Below are 20737 nucleotides of genomic sequence, written 5' to 3'. Positions count from 1 at the left end.
ACATATTTTTCACTTATAAGTGGGAGCTAAACAGTGAATGCACTTGGACATAAGGATGGGAACAATAGACATGGGGAACTACTTGTTGAGGGGAAGAGTTGAAAAACTACCTGTTGAGTACTATGCTCACTGCCTGAGTGATGGATCAATTGCAACCCAAACCTTAGCATCACACAGTATTCCCATGTTACAAACCTGCACATGTACCCCATGAATCGAAAATAAAAGTTGAAATTTCAAAAATAGATAAATAAATTAAAGTAAAAAAAACTTACCCCTTTTACAAGATAGCCCAGAATACAGACCAGCCTGAAAGTCAATTCTTTGCAATAAACCATTTTTTTCAGAACAAATAAACAAATCGTTATTGTTCTTAATCTTACACATTATGTATATTTCAATGTAACGTGCTTTAGTTGTTGTTGGGCTCCTTTTAAAAAGACTGCTGTAAATGTAAACTGTGTCAGCTGAAATTCTTAAGCCCACCCTTTGAAACCAAAACTTCAGTGTAGTAAGTGGAAAGGGCATCAAAATTTTTTCAAGGGTCAAGTGCTGGGCTTTTAGTCCAGTAACTTCTGTAGAATGATATCGAGGGGTTAAACACTTTAAATGATGGCAGTCACGAAATCTACCTTTCTTATTAGCTTAATTCTCTCTCTCTCTATATATATATATATGTGTGTGTGTGTGTGTGTGTGTGTATATGTATTTTGGGTATATATATATACACACACACACACACGTAATGGGAGATGTATATGTGTATCAGTATGCACATATAAATTTAATTTTTCCCCATGTTAAGATTCTGCATAAGGAGATCAGCATTTGGAGCTGCAAGTAAGCTATTATCATAGTGCCCATGTATATGTACAATAATGATCAGCTTTTAAGGAATAGAAATAGAAAGGATAACCTACAATATCCTTGTCCAATTCCACTTTTGACCTGATGTCCTTAAAAAAACTGAAAAATTCAAGGACACTGATGGAAAGGAACAAGGGAAGAATTTAATGATTTTACTAAGAAATAACTAGGAATTGCCAAATTAATTATACCTATAAACACAATTTAGTTGGTGACTAGAGTGTTTATTTTGCCTTATCACAAAGACTAGATATTGTAGATTAATATAAATCACTGCTTTGCAAAAAATTTTTATATCGGAAACTAAAATTTACCAGGTAAACTTTTACTGATAAATATCCCATCTGCATGTATAAATAATCCTGCTGCTCTTATGTATTTTGTGATTGAGAGAAGTTATAGTGGCAGTTTAAAGACGTTACCAGCTGGAGACTTTGCAGATTGGAAATGAGGATGGAAAGGGATTCTTCCAGCTAAAACCAGTAATCCCACAACAAGAAAGGGTTGTTTTGATTTAAATATGCATATATTAATGTCCCCCAACCTGTGCTTGCTATCAATACAATCATTATGATACTGAGCTCCTTGAAGCCTAGGATATGACTTTTGTTTGTATCTTCACTTGAATTCAAGGATGTTTTTTCTTTTTCTCTCAGAACCTGTTTTCTTATATCAAAATCAGATCTATGAATAGGACATCTTTACCTGTTTGCATTGCCATTTTTTTTTATTTCTCAAAAGATATGCTAAGAAGAAGGAGGTGTATATGTTAAACAGCTAGTTGAAATTGGCTGATTTCAATTCCAAGTTTCATAATTATATACTACATTATAAGATACTAACAATTTTGTATGGATGAACTAGTTAACAAACCGTATAAACAAAAAGCCAGCAATTAAATTGTGCTGTACAAAGTGCTACTTTTTTAATATAAATATTTTCAAAAGGGACCTGGAGATGAAGTTAGAATGCATTTTTATGTGATCTGAGAATCATCACTTAATGAAAAAAAAATTTATGTAAATTACTTCAGTTAAAACAACAAGGAACATTTACAAGTCATACAGGAAACATAGCATTTTTAAGGTTTATTGTTTTTTTCTGTTTATGAAAGTGCCATATGCCCATTTTAAGAAGTTTAGAAAATTCAGAAAAATACAAAGACAAAAATAATCCTACCACCCCCAACTAGTATTAAGAAATTTTGATGCACAATGAGCATACAGAATTTCAGATTTCATGTGTGTAGTTTTGACTGTGCTTGAACAATCCTAATATCCTTGGCATATAATCTGCTGTAATTTTGCTGGGGCTTGAATTCTAATCAGGGTGTTCCGAGTCTAGTTCTGTCTAGTCTAAAATGAGTGACATTGTTGCCAGTAATTATAATGGCCCAGTATCTTCACTTTATTGTAGTTCTATGCTGTGCTTGTATATAAGCAACAACTAACAAATGTGTACTCTACTGTATATGGTAGAAATTATATGTTACAGAAATATTCACATATTTGGGGATTCAAGGTTTGCTTGTGAATGTTAATTTCTATATCTCCTTCCTCATTTTTTGTCTGGTAGTCTTTTAATAGCAAAATATCTTTTTAAAAAAATCCTAAGGGATAGAATTGTACTAAAAACTGTCAGCTTCTATAGATATTTTTACAATAGAAAAACCTTTCCTTCCTGCCTCTACATGGGCAGGTCGATTTTCACTGAAAACGGCTTCAAGCTGGTTCTAATATTTACTCATTTATGCAGGTGCATTCGTCAGCGTGCAGTCTCCATCCTGTATCACATTCCCAGTGGAAGGTGCCCAGAGTGTTAATACACCGCTGCTGGCAGCCTCCATTCACCACCGCACATTCATCGACATCTAGAGGAGGAAGACAGATGGTCAGGATTACAATGTCATTCCAATGTCAGCTTCGAAGAAGTGGCACAATATTTCTTTGATACACAGTATGTGTTATATTGTACAAAGGCACCAGCTCTGTTGCCACAAATCTTTGCTTATTTGATCCATTTTGTTTCATCGTGTAAACAAGAAAATGTACCTAGAAACTTTATTGAGCTTTTTAAAGCCCATCAATGATGAGCATAGGGATTGCTCATAATTTTCTATTCTTCAAATATTGGTTAATTAGACAGATCTGAGATATAGGTATTTCCTTGGGGAAGGAAAACTGGAGGGGAGAATTACAATAAGCTACTCTATCAGGAGCAACACACGCTAGTAGATAAACACCTATTATTGGTCTGGCACTGCTGAATAAAGCCAGTAATAGAGTCAAGACCTTGAATCTCCTTCTCATGTGCTATGATGAACATCAGGGCAGAGACAGATAAATTAAAATGAAACCATGGTTTGGTGTTCCTAAAAATATACATTTGTGTCACTGATTCAGCTTCTTCCTTCTCACTCAAGATGCCATTTTCAGAAATACCATGTTTATATGGGTGGTTACTTTAATTTTAGAAAAAATAGAAAGAGGTCAAGATTCATGATCACCTATGTCTTAAGATCAGCCAAGGTCATGATAAATGAATTATGATGTTTATCTTCTGTTTCGAAAAGAAAAATCAATTTCTCTCTCAGAAGCTACACTTCCTTGTACCCTGTGTAATCAGTACTTGTGTATCTAAAATCACAAAAAGAAGACAGCCATAAACCTAGGGAGGTATTTTCAGGTAGCTGGTGGATAAAGAAATTCTAAATGCTCTTGTTTGGGGATTTATTTTTAAATAAAAACCTATGACTTTTGACAAGTTTCAAAGAAATAATCATCTTTCAGAAAGGTGGAGATTTAGCATAGCAACGCATGTGTCTAATGGATAGAATGCCTGCTAATAGATAGTTTTCCCTGCTCCCAATCTCAGATATTCCAGCAAGAATATTAGGAATGAACATTCTTCACTAAAATATAGTCAATCTACTAGACAATCAGCATTACAACAAGCAGCATAAATTCCATAGGGCAAGATCCTTATTCAAGAAGACATCAAAATGGAGAAGTATTACTATTGCAATGACTCATAGCACCTTTTCAGGCTAAAATCCTATGATCTGTAATGAGTGCTTTGTACTGTAATAAAGACTAGAGGATATGACCTAAGGGAAGCAAAATAGTTTTCTTTTACTTGGCATTGAATTTTTTAAATAAAGGAGACAAAATATATACAAAGAAGATATAAGTCATCAAATAAATCCGATACTTAAAAACTACTAGTTCTCACTATTTTACACAATTTAGTATTTTCCTTTAAAAAGTAGATATTCTGGTATAATTGCTGATATTTTCAAAGGAATCTTATTTTAAAGATAAGAATTATTGACTTTTCAAAGTGCTAGGATTTTTATTACGTTTTGAGTCTGTGATAACCAACCTCTAGGTCTTTTTCATATAAACTAATGTTAAACCAGAATTCTCTATGTGTTACTTGTATTTTTATGCAGGGTTCAATATTTATGCTGGCTAAATTTTTATCTTTCTGACTTTAGGGTATTATTCTGTGGAGTTAAGATACAATTTTGAATCTTAATTCTGTTAAACCCCGAATTAGATATCCTTCCCAGGCTTTAAAATTTTAGACATAAGTACAACTCTTTTTTTTTTTATTATTATTATACTTTAAGTTCTGGGGTACATATGCATAACGTGCAGGTTTGTTACATATGTATACTTGTGCCACGTTGGTGTGCTGCACCCATCAACTTGTCAGCACCCATCAACTCGTCATTTACATCAGGTATAACTCCCAATGCAATCCTTCCCCCCACCCCCATGATAGGCCCCGGTGTGTGATATTCCCCTTCCCGAGTCCAAGTGATCTCATTGTTCAGTTCCCACCTATGAGTGAGAACATGCGGTGTTTGGTTTTCTGTTCTTGCGATAGTTTGCTGAGAATGATGGTTTCCAGCTGCATCCATGTTCCTACAAAGGACACAAACTCATCCTTTTTTATGGCTGCATAGTATTCCATGGTGTATATGTGCCACATTTTCTTAGAAGTACCATATGACCCAGCCATCCCATTACTGGGTATATACCCAAAGGATTTTAAATCATGCTGCTATAAAGACACATGCACACGTATGTTTATTGCAGCACTATTCACAATAGCAAAGACTTGGAATCAACCCAAATGTCCATCAGTGACAGACATAAGTACAACTCTTAATTTTTGAGCATACTAAGCTTTAGATCACAAATGATTTTGCCATTCTCAAGAGTTATTGCAATGTGCCATATATATTTAAATACATTGAAAATGTCTTAAAAGATGCTACTTCTGAGGGGGGAGAAAATGTATTCAAATGGGTTTAGTGCAGGGTATGCATGGGGCTATGTTGGACAAAACGATTTAGTCATATCTATGATGTTCTAATGTTTTACAAGAAAAAGTTATCCAGTTGTTAACTTACGTAATGAAAACAAATTTTAAAGAAAACAATATAGTATGACCACCTCCCTTGACCCACCCACCAAACTTCAATAGTTTTCTGACAAAAGAAACAAAGTTAGTGAAAATAAGAAAAATCACTGAGTCCATTCCAAAGATAAGAGTGGGCATAGATTTTGAGAATGAGTGTTCTTTTTAATATGTTTTAATGTGTTCATATTCTTTTTTTTTTTTTTTTTTTTTTTTTTGAGTCTCGCTGTGTCACCCAGGCTGAAGTGCAGTGGTGTGATCTTGGCTCACTGCAACCTCCACCCACGGAGTTCAAGTGATTCTTCTGTCTCAGCCTCCTGAGTAGGTGGGATTACAGGTGCCCGCCACCACACCTGAATAATTTTTGTATTTTCAGTAGAGACGGGGTTTCACCATGTTGGCCAGGCGGGTCTCCAGCTCCTGGCCTCAGGTGATCCACCCGGCTTGGCCTCCCAAAGTGCTGGAATTACATGTGTGAGCCACTGCACCCAGCCTAACATGTTTATATTCTTAATATGTCCTAGAATTTTAATTAAAGTACTATACCATAGTTGAAATAAGCATGCATAACACACACACACACACACACACACGCACACACACACACAAACCAAACTTTCTCTGTATTTTGAGTCAAATAGTCTTGGGAAAAAACAGTGTTGAAACTTATTAGCCAGTTACCTTGCCTCTCTGAGACTCAGTTTCCTCATTTATAAAATGAGATGATAGTGATGGCCACATGTACTGTGCTGTGATGTTTGTCCTATTCATATCTCAGATTTTGGTATATGGTAATGCTTGAGATTATATGTAGAAATTAAACAATATTTTTACTCCACTAACTAATAGAGCTAACAATATAAGACCATGAAGTGAGAGTGCATGGCAGGAGCAGTGAACAATAGAGAAATTCAGAGGCAGGAAGTCCATTAGGTTTAGGGGAAAAATGAGAATTGAGTGCGTGGTGAGGAGAGTGGACAATCCAAAAGTACAGTGGTTTGTCTGAAATTTAGCATTTAGATCTGTCAGGCTAGAGAATAAGGTCAGCAAAGGGAAGTAAAATTGAAAAACAAACCTAAGTCTCCTTTTATTTAATTTGGATGGTAAAGCATTCCTCTTCTTGATTAAAAATACAATACATTTCTGGGCAGGTTGAGACATAATAGGCTGTGTTCACACCATAGCAAAGCGAACTTATTAAAAGTTAAAAAAAAAATCAATCACTTATAGAGTGGGACCAAATACTAAGCAATTGGTTTGACTTCTTTTTTCTTTTTGCCCTTTCAGAATACACTGAATTTACTGATTGGGCATTGTGTAATCAATAGTCCTCAAACTTGGCAGCACATTAGAACCACTTGGTAAGCATCAAAAAATACCAGTGCCGGGGTCCCACCCTTACAGGGTCTGAATTAATTGGACATGGCTAAGGCCTGGGTATCAAAACATTTTTAAAGCACCCTAAGTGATTCTAATGTGTAGCCAGAGTTAAGATTGTCTGGTGCAGTAAGTGTTTTAATTACCTAGGGATTTTGTTAAAATGCAGATGCTGATTTAGTAGATCTGCAACTGAGGTCTGAGATTCTGCTTTTCTAACTAGATACAAGGTAATTCTGATGTACTGGCCTGTGGACCATAAATTCCAACTGGTAAGAGTGTAGAAAGTAGTCTGTTTAACCATCAATGTCACATGAATCACAAATATCATAATTTGGCTCAATTTCTCAGTTGTTTAATTAAATTAGGCCAATTCAGTTCAAATTCCTAAATCTATACTCAGACCAACATATTTAAATACATATATGTATTAGAGTAAGCAAAACTATGTAATTTCAAGACAATTTTAACATTATCTATTATGAGAAATGATCTACCTCTGTTAACCTGAAGGAAATGTTACTTCTTTTCTGATTGAATACTTCCGATATAGGATGAAACTGGGTTAAATTGCTATGATATTAGACGCTTATGCTGGAACTGTCACAAGTGATTTTCTTGGCTATCAAGATTCTGCCCAACAAAGTTAAAACCAGAAATTTCAATATTACATTAAAATGTTATTAACAAGTATCCTTCATGTGAAGAAACAATTTTTCAACAATTCTCTGAGTTACATCTTCATGCTAGATGCTTACAGAAAGTCTTGCTCTTAGAATTGGAGTTCCAGGACACTACTGGGAATAAGGATAAAGTGATTAGAATTTTCTCAACATTACCGCTGTGATGTGGATCCAAGATTTCATGATTCTATGCTATAAAATACTGTCAAAAAGAATAAACTGTGTCTGCTATTTTTCCTTTTAATGTCCTTTCTCTAAATATTTTTGCTCTATGTATCCCTCAAAACTATTTCCTGAGATGGTCACATAATATAATATCTTAAAAGAACGCACATTATTAGCAAATGTATTTTGCACTTAAGAGCTCCCTGAGATTGTTTTGTTTCCAAACAATCAAAATCATTTCATGTTATTTCTTTTAGATTGTGTAACCATTTAACTGAGAACCAGAGTAAGATAAATTATTCTTCCTTTGCCTTTTAATATACTACTCTCAGATACCTGTTGATTGAAAATAAGTGCTCCTAGGGTGCTTTATGTTGGAGATTGCACTGTAGAGTGTTAGGTTTGGAGGAAATATTGAAGAGTTTGGTGAAGATTCTGCTAGGCTTTCCATGTGGCCTTACTTTCCTGTGTTCTACTATAGTGGCAATCACTCTATATATCAAAAGTGCTTATTTCTTCCTTAAAATTCTGGAGTGCCTGATAGAATGAATTTCTTAAGGGGTTAAAGATCCCATTGCCTTAAATATTTTCTGGTATAGATTAAACACTCTATATATGTCATATGGATGATGAATGAATGAATAAATGAATGATTAGTTCGAGAGTCATCCACACCATTCAGTCTTTTAGTGCAGCTATACTCACTGATGGAATTTCTCAGAATTGGGTTCCTTGACTCTGTTTACCCTCTTTTCACCCTCGCAGTAGACTCTTGACATTTATGACTACTGACAAGTAGCTTGAAACATCTGGTTACAAAATAGTCTCTAAATCTTCTGAGGAGCAAATATGAATTGTGTCTGTAATGAGTATTGGCTGGTTGCCTGTTTGGGATTCATCCATTTTCCTTCTTTCATACTAAATAAACCTGGGTGTTCTCAGGTTTTCTATAGGTAAATTTTACCTCTTTCACTTTAGAGATATCATGTAGTTTATGTGGGATTGATAAACACTGCCCCCTTCCAAATCCAGGATGGGCTTTATTTGGCATAATCTCATCTATATTTACCAAAGTAATTGGATCAGGTAGTCCCTTCATTAGCATATGACTTTCTCATGAGGAATGCATTACTTCCGATGAGATCCAGTCAGTAGGAAGCTCAACATATAGGCTGGGGATCCTGGGACATAGATGCTCTCTTGCTCTGGAAACTATAATGTATGAATATGAACCATTTTGCATAACCACTTTGCTTCCATGAGTGAAGCTACACTAAAGATAAAGTCAATCGATACGGGACAAAACTGAAGAAATTATAGAGAACTGGAGTTGGAGCCCTGATTAAACTATGCCTGAAGTCCTCCCTATCTCTGAACTTCTGTTAGGTGATCCAATAACTCCCTTTAATTATTTTTTAGTTAAATGACTCTGTTGCTTGTAAACAAAATTATCTTTACTGATGCATGCTGTAAACTGTAGCAGCTTACAGTGGGAGAAAATCACCAAGTGCAGCTTAAATGTAACATCTACTTTTCAAAAAGATTTGTTGTCCTCCAATCTGTAAAATGACTTAAATCTGTATTTCATAAAGTATATAAAAGTCATACTTTCCAGTTGTTCTCTACAGAATTTATTGGAGATATTATATTCTGTCAAAATTGTAATGAATTTGATGGTTCATCTTGGTTCATCTTGACTGCAAATGCTTAGTGTTTATAAAACTGCCTGTACAAAGTCATGATAACACCTGACAGTGGCAGGGATACTAAAGTTGGCTTCTTGAATGGTTTCTTCATGGTGAATCACCCTACTTTTTTTTTTTTTTTTTTTTAATCTTATCCTTTATCCTGTGTGTTTCCTTTTTTTCTTTTCTTGGCAGCTAGACTCTCTGGTATCTTGAAAGTCAGATCTAATTAAGTAGGAAATAAATGCATGCTGGTAACTCTGTGGATTTTATTTTCCTAATTTCTGCTATTGCTGCAAATAAAAAGAAGTTGCCAATTTTCTAGCACAGGCATTCACCAAGCAATAACAAAATCCACTTAGTTTAGAAAAGAGGTAAATAGGATTTTTGAAGAGAATGACAGTACTAAGAAGGAACAAAGCTTAAAGGACTTATCTTGTGCTAAGGATAGGAGGAGAGTTCATATGTTCATAGAATATGCAATTAGTTTGGTCTATCTAGAGGGAGAGTTAAAGTGGAAAAAGATTTTGCTAGAGATGAGGCAGGGGCCTGATCATGGAAAGTCTTTTATACTACATTAAGGAGTTACAGCTTTACTTTATAGGCAGTGGGCACTCACAGAGTGAAGAATAGATAAGAGGGGTGGCAGACAGAAGGCAGAGAAGCCAACCAATAACTGTTGCCAAAATCCAGATGAAAGACAATGAGGACATAAGCTAGTAGCAGAAGAAATAGAGAGATGTGGCAGATATAAAAGAACTTAAGGAGAATAAATCAGTATGACTTGGTTATTAAGTGAATGTGATGCAGAAGAAAGAGTCAGGGTCAATTGCCTTGAATAATTGGATAGATGGTTGTGGCATTCACCAAAATAGCACAAGAGAAGAAACACTGCATATTAGATGAATAGATCAGTTTTAGAAATAAATATTTTGATGGGCAAGTACATAAGTCAAAGACAAATTTTGTTATCTTCTTGTTATTATCTCTCAGGCCAAAAAAAAAAAAAAATAAGGCTAGTTAAGCATCCTCTAGTAAATGAGGAAAGGAGGATATTTATCTGCTTGGAATTACATAAAAACAACAGTTTAAATACATACTGGGTCCTCTCTCTCCACCTGTGTAAATGTGGCTCTGATTAGATGATGAAATATTATCAGTTTAAAGTTTCTGGTTTTATCTCTGCCTTGCCTGATCACCAAATCCATTTTCTTTTAAATTATCAAAAGGGATGAAAAGCTGGGGATGTTATTAGGCAGCTGAATATGTGGGCTAAGATCAGGGGAAAAATGTGAGCTGATTTTTCAACTACTATCTACATATACAAGTCTGAAACTTAGAAGTCATCCTTGACACTTTCCCCTCCTTCATCCACAACCAACCTAATCCCAGATTTCACTGTATCAAAGTTACCTTCTAAGACATGTCAAATCTGTCCATCCATTTTTAATCTCCACTGTCACCACACTAATTTGAACTACACTGATGTTTGCAGTAACCTAATAACAGCTCTCTCCATGTTCACCATGGGACCCTCCAATATCTTCTATATGCCACACCACAGTGATCTGTCTCTCTCTACTATATATATACACATACACAAAATACATGTATATGTATATATATATATACACACACACTAAATATATATTTACTATATAAATATAAATTTTGTGTATTTTAGTATTTAGTATAAAAACATATATATATTTACTAAAATCTGGTACCAATTGAGCCACTCCATTAATACAGTTTTATATAAATATATATACACAGACTATATAGAGTTATATATGGTATAAGAATGTACTATATAGGTATATTACTACATATAATTATATTATATACTAGTATATAATATAGTATACTATATTTTACTACACTGGTAATTTATTTAGTATATATAGCTGTGTTAGTGGAGTGGTTCCACTGGTACCAGATTTAATGGGCTGGGTTGACAAAGAAGTGGGAGATAAAGGAAGAAAGGGAATTAAGACATGCCTTGTAATAAGTTTGACTGTTAAGGAGAGGAAGTTGTAGTTGTACAGTAGAGTGTGGTAGTGGAAGAGGGGAAGTTTTTTTTAAGGTGAATGACACTTGCAGAAGTTTACTCATTGAAAAGGACCAACAGAGAGATGATTTAAAGATACAAAAGAGAAACAGAATTCTCAAACCACTGAGAATCTCAAATGATAATACATTAGTGCATTCTAAAATAAAGTATACATTGAGAAAGAATCTGCCACAGGCCCTGGTTATCCCTACATATTCTTGCTGGGTATGCTAAGAATTCAGGGCTCTGATCATCTTTACCCAAGCCATTTTTCAGGGCTATAGTTCCACAGAGAACTGAGCTAACATCTCCTTTGACAAAAAAGAATAGACTTGTTTCCACTAACTATAAAAGCGGTAGATGCCCTAAGCTCAGTGTTTCCCTGATATAATGTAACTAATTGCAGGTGCAGGCATTCATAATGGGCTGTTTGTGTGTCTTTGTTGTGAGATTTGGGGGAACACGGGGAATTCACACAAACAAATGAAGGCCTGGCTGCTCCTTTTGTCATGAGTAATAATGTCTTTTGTTTCTGACCCAGGAATCTCGTATCTTCTGTCAGCAACTGTGAAACAGTCAAAGCTTGTCAATATAGAAGTAGAGTAAAATCTCAAACATTGCACAGTTCTTGACAGTAGTATGCAGAATAATCCCATTCACAATTGCTTCAAAGAGAATAAAATACCTAGGAATCCAACTTAAACGGATGGGAAGGACCTCTTCAAGGAAAACTACAAACCACTGCTCAATGAAATAAAAGAGGACACAAACAAATGGAACAACATTCCATGCTCATGGGTAGGAAGAATCAATATCGTGAAAATGGCCATACTGCCCAAGGTTATTTATAGATTCAATGCCATCCCCATCAAGCTACCAACGACTTTCTTCACAGAATTGGAAAAAACTACTTTAAAGTTCATATAGAACCAAAAAAGAGTCTGCATTGCCAAGACAATCCTAAGCCAAAAGAACAAAGCTGGAGGCATCACACTACCGAACTCAAACTATACTACAAGGCTACAGTAACCAAAACAGCATGGTACTGGTACCAAAACAGAGATACAGATCAATGTAACAGAATAGAGCCCTTAGAAATAATAACACACATCTACAACAATCTGATCTTTGACAAACCTGACAAAAACAAGAAATGGAGAAAGGAATCCCTATTCAATAAATGGTGGTGGGAAAACTGGCTAGCCATATGTAGAAAACTGAAACTGGATCTCTTCCTTACGTCTTATACAAAAATTAATTCCAGATGGATTAAAGACTTAAATGTTAGACTTAAAAGACTTAAAACTATAAAAACCCTAGGAGAAAATCTAGGCAATACCATTCAGGACATAGGCATGGGCAAGGTCCTCATGACTAAAACACCAAAAGCAACGGCAACAAAAGCCAAAATAGACAAATGGGATCTAATTAAACTAAAGAGCTTCTGCACAGCAAAAGAAACTACCATCAGAGTGAACAGGCAACCTACAGAATGGGAGAAAATTTTTACAATCTACCCATCTGACAAAGGGCTAATATCCAGAATCTACAAAGAACTTAAACAAATTTAAACAAATTAAAAAATCAAACAACCCCATCAAAAAGTGGGCAAAGGATATGAACAGACACTTCTCAAAAGAAGATATTTATACAACCAACAGACACATGAAAAAATGCTCATCATCACTGGCCATCAGAGAAATGCAAATCATAACCACAATGAGATACCATCTCACACCAGTTAAAATGGTGATCATTAAAAAGTCAGGAAACAACAGGTACTGGAGAAGATGTAGAGACATAGGAATGCTTTTACACTGTTGGTGGGACTGTAAACTAGTTCAACCATTGTGGAAGACATGGGTGATTCCTCAAGGATCTAGAACTAGAAATACCATTTGACCCAGCCACCCCATTACTGGGCATATACCCAAAGGATTATAAATCATGCTGCTATAAAGATATGTGCACACGTATGTTTATTGCAGCACTATTCACAATAGCAAAGACTTGGAACCAACCCAAATGTCCAACCCAATTAAGAAAATGTGGCACATATACACCATGGAATACTATGCAGCCATAAAAAGGATGAGTTAATGTCCTTTGTAGGGACATGGATGAAGCTAAAAACCATCATTCTGAGCAAACTATTGCAAGGACAGAAAACCAAACACCACATGTTCTCACCTATAGGTGGGAATTGAACAAAAGAATGCTTGGACACAGGGTGGGGAACATCACACACCAGGGCCTGTTGTGGGGTGGGGTGAAGGGGAGGGATAGCATTAGGAGATATACCTAATGTAGATAATGAGTTAACTGGTGCGGCACACCAACATGGCACATGTATACGTATGTAACAAACCTTCACATTGTGGGCATGTTCCCTACAACTTAAAGTATAATTAAAAAAAAAAAAAAAAGAAATCCCACCCATGGGCCAGGTGGAGTGGCTCATGCCTGTAATCCCAGCATTTTGGAAGTTGAGGCGGACAATTCACCTGAGGTCAGGAGTTTAAGACCAGCCTGGGCAACATGGCAAAACCCCATCTCTACTAAGAACACAAAAATTAGCTGGGTGTGGTGGCGCATGCCTATGTAATCCTAGCTACTGGGGGGCTGAAGCAGGAGAATCGTTTGAACCAGAGAGGGGGAGGCTGCAGTGAGCCGGAATTGCACCACTGCACTCAAGTCTGGGGGACAGAGTCAGACCCTGTCTCAAAAAAAAAAAAAAAAAAAAAAAAAAAAATCACGCCCATGATCATCTACTACTTGGGGTTAGAGAGAGCATGTTTGTTGCAGAATGGAAGGACCTAGGGAATAGTAGAGGATTTTCCTGTCTTCTTCGTATTCTATCAATTCCTGTTGATTCCTTGTCTTCTTGAGCCTGATTCAACCACTTGATCCTTTGTGTTAACTCAGAAGGGGGACAGAAAAGATGTCATGCTGATGTGTCTCCTGACCTCAGGTGAATTGTCCGCCTCAACTTCCAAAATGCTGGGATTACAGGCATGAGCCACTCCACCTGGCCCATGGGTGGGATTTCTTTTTTTTTTTTAATTAGGTGATTTCTAAAGAACAGCAAGGACACAAATACCCAACCCAGGAAACAACAACTATTGTACTATATCCTTAGCTTGCTGAGTGCAGAGATGGCATTCATTTTTCTTACCACTGTGTTTCTAGTACCTATTTCAGTGCTTGGTCCATAGTAGGTGGGAAAGCCTTGCGACTTTGTACAGCTCTGGGTCACTGGGGAGCTGGAGGAGCAGGATGAGGCTCCACAAGCTGGGAATTGAAAGTCAGAAATGGTGTTCAGGAATCAACCTCTTTTTCTTCCATCTCTCCAACTGACCTTACTCCTTCTAACTGACTCCACTCCACATCCCAACCAAGCTGGTCAAACTAACTAAAATGACCTGGTTATTTCTTAACACACAGAAACCTTATAGTTTATATCATGCTTAGGAGTTTGATAGAAACTGTAATAATGATGAATGAATACTAACTCTGAAAGGCTCTAGTAATGCATTTACCTGCATAGAACTTTTTTCCTCCTTTCTTTTCTCTGATTATAGAACTCCTCATACATATGCTGGGATGAAGTGGGGGGCTATTCCCATTCCCATGCCCCAGAAGCACCAGAGAACCATAGGGTGGGCACAGGCACCCTGGCTGAGACAACCTGAGGACTCCATCTTTCTAGTCATAAGCAGTAGATTAAGAAAGGGCATATGACCCAAGCCAAATGAAGTAAAATTCTACCAGGGACTTTTGCTAAGGCTGTTAGGAAACAAACCAACACCACTACCTTTTCTCTGGAATCATCCATTACAGAGACAGTGAAAACTTCCAGCTTCCAGGGGATGTGTTTTTCACCATAGGGAGAGTCTACCTGAGAATAAAGACAACCTAGAGAAAGGTAGACCTGGGAAATGAAAAGAGACAGCCCTCTGAAGACAGCGTTTATGTGCCTGGATACAATTCTGCCTGAAAGCTGGGTAATATCTGCATTTTTCAGTTACATATTATAATACTTCCTCCCAAAAAACAGTAGCAGCAGCAATTTAAGCTGATGTTAAGTAAATTTCACTTAGTTACAACAAAGAGTCTTGATTAATCCAGGGTTATCTCAGAAATGAGCCCACCATCCTGGATGACTCAAAGAGCATCTTTAGAGAAATGCATCTGCTATTCCATATTCCTGACATAAGACAAGCCACTTCTTTGTTCTTCCTAAAACCCTATGAGACAGGAATTATTATTCTCAGGATATCTCTAAGTCATTGTTCATGTTTCTGTTGAGCCAGTAACTGTATGCTTGGGGTAATATTTTGGGAGCTCCCATATGCCATGACAATGAAAATATTTATCAGAGCAGGTAAACATTGTTGACTGTTACTCCATCAGGCCTCCTGTCTACAGACTGTTTTATGGCCAATGGTTCTACATTCTGGGTAATCTAAGAAAGAGGAGTGGCAGATAGGGAACTGGCATGTCTTGGCTTCCTACCTTGTTTGACTTTAATTGATTTTGTCCCCTTTTGTCCTCTCTGAAACTTTAAAAGATAAGAATTACTATGAATTTTAAAGATAATGAAACGATTTTAAGACTTCAAGAAATTAGGAGATATGCACAAGTCCTGTTAGTGATGGATCTCAGATTTGAATTAAGATAAAAAAATCAGATAACTTTGAGTCTGTGGTCAACATTTTTTTAAATAAGCATGCTGTTCATGTTTATGACCCTTGCTGGTTTAATAATTTTTGCTTTGCTCAGATGAGAATAGCATAAACAGCTAGATGATAAAATGTCTATGGAAGTTCTGATAACAATTTCCTTTACACAGAACCCCTCCCCTCTCTCTCCTTCCATTTATCCCACCAAATGCCTGGCTTGTTATCTAATTCTAGCCACTAACCGATCAAGTGTCAAATGATAAACTAGACAAGAGAAACATCCTCTTCACACAGTGAGAGATAAAGAATGACTAAGATGGATGGAAGAGTTGATGGGAAAGCCGATATAACCATAATGGACCTCTGCACATGATTTTATTTATACCGTCCTGTACTTTTAGTTTGTATTTTTATGAAAAGAAATAATTTCTGTGTACCAAAACAAATAGAATCATGTATACTTCTTGATTTTCATGGCTGATTTCATGATACTTCATGTTCTATAACATTTGTTACATATTGTTTTTCCTTTTGGGATACTAGATTATCATTGGTGGCACAGAGATTCTAACTGTGGAAGAGAGGTTGTCTTATGAGGGCTAGGCATGTACTTCTTCTCTTCAGTAATCCATATATACCTTTCCAACTTATGCTCATGCATTTGACTACTTAACTTTTATTTTATATTTCAAAATAGTTTGCTCTGTTATTACTAGTCATACAGTCTGCTCTCTCCCCTCCCTATTTTATTTTTCTCTCTTTCCTCCTCTACCTCTACAATGTTTGGTGAATTTTATCCAACTATAAGCTTAGTATCCTTTTCAGCAAAATGTAATAATCAACTAGCTATTTTTGCAGTCAGAAATAAGAGGTCTGTATATTCTGAATGCCTAAAGACATATTATTTAGGGAAATCTGACATACTCCTCAAATTACCTTCCTATCCTGTAAGATTTCTTATTTTTTCCACAAGTTAGAGGATAGAATTTCCAGGAAAGTGAAGGAGATACAAAACAACTATGTTTTCTTTTTCTGTTTGCTTAAGAAAAGATAGCAAGAATTTCTACTTACTTGTTTTAAAGAAATCTTATTACTTTCCCTCCACTCTTGGATTAAAAAAACACATCAGTGACCTCAGTTTTTATTGATTTTTCTCTTCATGATGAGTCATGCATCTATGCTTCCTTGCATGCTACTAATTTTTTATTGAATTCCAGACATTGAATTTTACCTTGTTAAATGCTGGACCGCTCTGTATTCTTCTAAATATTATTGAGCGTTGCTCACAAATGTAGTTGTTACTTGGAAACAGTTTGATCCTTTTGCATCTTGCTTTTAAGACTTGGTATATAAGACATGAACAGTTTTCAGTCAAAGGCTAATAATACCAAGGAATGTAATTGACTATTCATCCCAGTGTTTTGTGAGTTGTGAGGTTTTCTAGCATGGTTGGTGAGAAGAGGGATGATTCCTATCTTTATGTGAACATTATTGTCAACTGTTTTTTCTCTCTAATACTTTTGAGTGCTCCTTTCTCCAGCCTTGTGTGACTTCCTCACATGCATGTGTTGATCAGTACCCTGCTAATACTTGAGGAAAACCCTCTGCTAATTTTTGTGTCACCATCATAGCTGCCCACAAGGTGCAGATATGAGTCTGTCTGCAGGCTGAAACACTTAAAAATGTGAAAATCACTGTACCCTCTTTTTCCAACTTGATTTCCTTCTACAATCTCCCTCTTCTTCCAACTTGATTTCCTTCTACAATCTCTCTATTTTTGTGATGTGAGCTAATTTAAAAAAATAATAATAAACAAATATGCAAATATTGAGTTTATTGTTATTTGTGAGAGTGTCATTCTGATTGGAGCTTATATAGCCATTCTAAAGGTGGCACTTTCCCTACCACTTAGATAATACTTTTGTGGTGTTGCCCCCAGATCTTCACTGTATCACATTACCAAATACATAGAATGTGGTGACTGAGAGCATCAATAAAATTAGTTGTATACCAATTAAAATATATAAAATTATAAAAGTGGGACTCACAATTAAAAATTCACATCATTTTCTTCTAGTACACATAATCTGTTTCATTCTTAAATCAGTGAAAAATGTCAATTGTTTATCCTTTGTAAAATTATTTTAGAGAATTAAAATAGTTAAAAATCCCTTATTTACCAAATGATGTTGTGATTATTGATTTCATGAGGATATACTTTCATTTATTCTCAAATATTAGCTGTTACAATGTTTATTTTACTTTTTTTTTTTTTTTTTTTTTTTGAGACGGAGTCTTGCTCTGTCACCCAAGGTGGAGTGCCGTGGCACAATCTTGTCTCACTGTAAGCTCTGAGGCCTCCCCAGTTCATGCTATTGTCCTGCCTTAGCCTCCCGAGTAGCTGGGACTACAGGCGCCCGCCATCACGTCCAGCTAATTTTTTGTATTTTTTAGTAGATACAGGGTTTCACCGTGTTAGCCAAGGCAGTCTCCATCTGCTGACCTTGTGATCCACCCGCCTCGGCCTCCCAAAGTGGTAGGATTATAGGCGTGAGCCACCGCACCCAGCCTACAGTGTCTATTTTCAATGAATATTTGTTGAGTGGAAGTAAATCACTGGTTATATACTTGACAAAACAGTCACATTTTGACTTCATTTTGTCACTCTTTGGATATTTTCTAATTAGGGCTTGCTAGACTTTAAAATGTACCTCAAATACCTAGGAGTCTTGTTAAAATGATTATTCTGATTCTATAGGTATGGGGTAGGGCCTAAGATTCTGCATTTCTAACAAACTCCAGGCGATGTTCATGTTGCTGGTCATGGATCACACTTTGAGTTTCAAGAGCACAATAAGTAGTACTTAAACGTGGGTGCATAAGAATAACTTGGGAAATTAGTTTAAAATGAAGATTCTTACGACTTATTCTCCACATTTTGTGATCCAGCAGTTTCAGGGTACTGGCATGTGCATTTTAGCTAGCTCTCCAGATGATTCTGATACTATATGCCAAGGATCACACTTAGAAAAAATTCTAAACTGTAAGATTTAAGGTAGCTGTGTATTAAAAGTTCCCAAATAATTAAGAAACTATTTTTTCCATTTACTTAATGCCTCAAATACAGCCTACGGTTTAATGACAAAATAAAAAGGATGCCTGAAATTTGCTCTTTATTTATAGTACAAAAGCTTGAATTTGCGTTACATGTTCGTGAAGATAGTTAAATTGTGTCACTTCTAATGCCATTTGTTTTTCTCCCCTAGTAAGAATTTTTATTAATAACATTAGAAATCACTGAATTATCCAGTTGTAGGGTTTGAAAGGACCTTAGAAGATAAACTACTCGAAAAGGTACACTATAGGAGTCCCTTCATCAACATTTTAAACAAATGGCTATTCAGACTCTGATTAAATACTTTCAGCTGTAGGGAGCTTGCTGTTTTATCTTTCCTATGTCTTCTTATCCCTCCTGCTGCTACTTCTCCTCCTCCCACTTGTCTTTTGGTATTTATGTGACATAACCACATTACACGACATTTGAAAAGGGAGAAAAATCCGTAATTATATGGTTTTTGAATCAGAGAAAAAGAGATATTTAAAACATAAAAAATTGTATATAAAAGATAAAATGAATAAAACAATGCAATACTTTGCTAATTAATTTATGTAGTAAAATTGGTACCTTTCTTTGTACTTTAATACTACTAAGAATAGATATTTCATACAGCTATAGACAAGTTATACAGTTAGTGAGATGTCTGTTTATGTTTCTCACCTGTTACTAAATTACATTCTACTGTTCTTTCTTGTACCTTTCTTTGTCTGATGTTTACCAAAACTAAACACAGAATCTTTTTTTTCTTCTTGCCAACAGCTTTCAACCAAACCTCCAAGAAAGATCAATTTAATTGAAAGTGCACCTCCAGACTATCTAGGACTTAAGCATTTAATTAAAAATCCATTAAAATAATTGTATTCCCTGTTAATGTAGTCACTTAACCTGTAGTTAAATATGACTTCTAATATTATAAAATAGCTCATATATAATCTGATGCTATATTGCTTAAAATAATTCCAGAAACATTAGCACTTATAAAGTATAAATGTGCTGAATTCAAAACCCTTAAGTTACTGTGCACAAAAAATTGGGCATTGATTATATTTTAATGTCCCAACTGAAAAAAAGCAATATTTCTTTTCTCATTGATGTTGTTAATCTCAGTCAAAAAATTAGAATGAAAAAATATAATTTAGAGCTCTTTCCATTTCAAAGTTTAAGAATAAACTAAAGTGTTTTCCTAGAATTTATTTGCTAGAGAATTAATTTATTGATGACAATATAAGGTACATATAACAAAGCAAATGAATAAAATTAAACATAAAAATAAAACAGTCATGTGGCAAATGACTGAATTTTAATCTCTAGACAAAAGCAGGTAACCTTTTCATTTTTAAGTGATTCAACACCAAAAGACTTAGCCTATTTCTCCATCTGACCCCAAACTTCCATTTGACAACTTACCTCTCCTTTCACCCTGACTCCTAATTCATCATTCCCTCAAGCCTTCCCTTACCCTTTTTCACCCAGCCAGGGTATCATGCTGTCCCCACTGGCTCTCCAAAATCCCTTCCCCTGATCCTATACTTCAAGTACTGTGCCATTTCTGACTGATACCCACTATCCACAGGTGCCAACTTATCCATCAGGCATTGTGCCTAAAACCCACAATACTTTTAGAGGCCCACATATATGTTTTAATATCTTTAAATCAGAGGAAAAAAATTTAAGGTTGA

At 35.7% G+C, this 20737-nt stretch overlaps 1 protein-coding gene across 1 annotated transcript in view; it reads right to left on the bottom strand.

The window, feature by feature from the left end:
- Positions 1 to 754: 754 nt before the first annotated feature.
- LOC126948943 (EGF-like and EMI domain-containing protein 1) overlaps positions 755 to 20737 on the bottom strand; it is a 491125-nt gene continuing 471142 nt past the window's right edge. Inside the window, exon 5 of the mRNA XM_050781377.1 lies at positions 755 to 2737. Coding sequence (XP_050637334.1) covers positions 2607 to 2737 — 131 coding nt within the window. The 3' untranslated portion in view covers positions 755 to 2606. The remainder of the gene's footprint in view (positions 2738 to 20737) is intronic.

Source organism: Macaca thibetana, chromosome 2 (assembly GCF_024542745.1).
Source record: "Macaca thibetana thibetana isolate TM-01 chromosome 2, ASM2454274v1, whole genome shotgun sequence".
Lineage (NCBI taxonomy): Eukaryota > Metazoa > Chordata > Mammalia > Primates > Cercopithecidae > Macaca > Macaca thibetana.
This window is presented reverse-complemented; position numbering and strand designations above follow the sequence as displayed.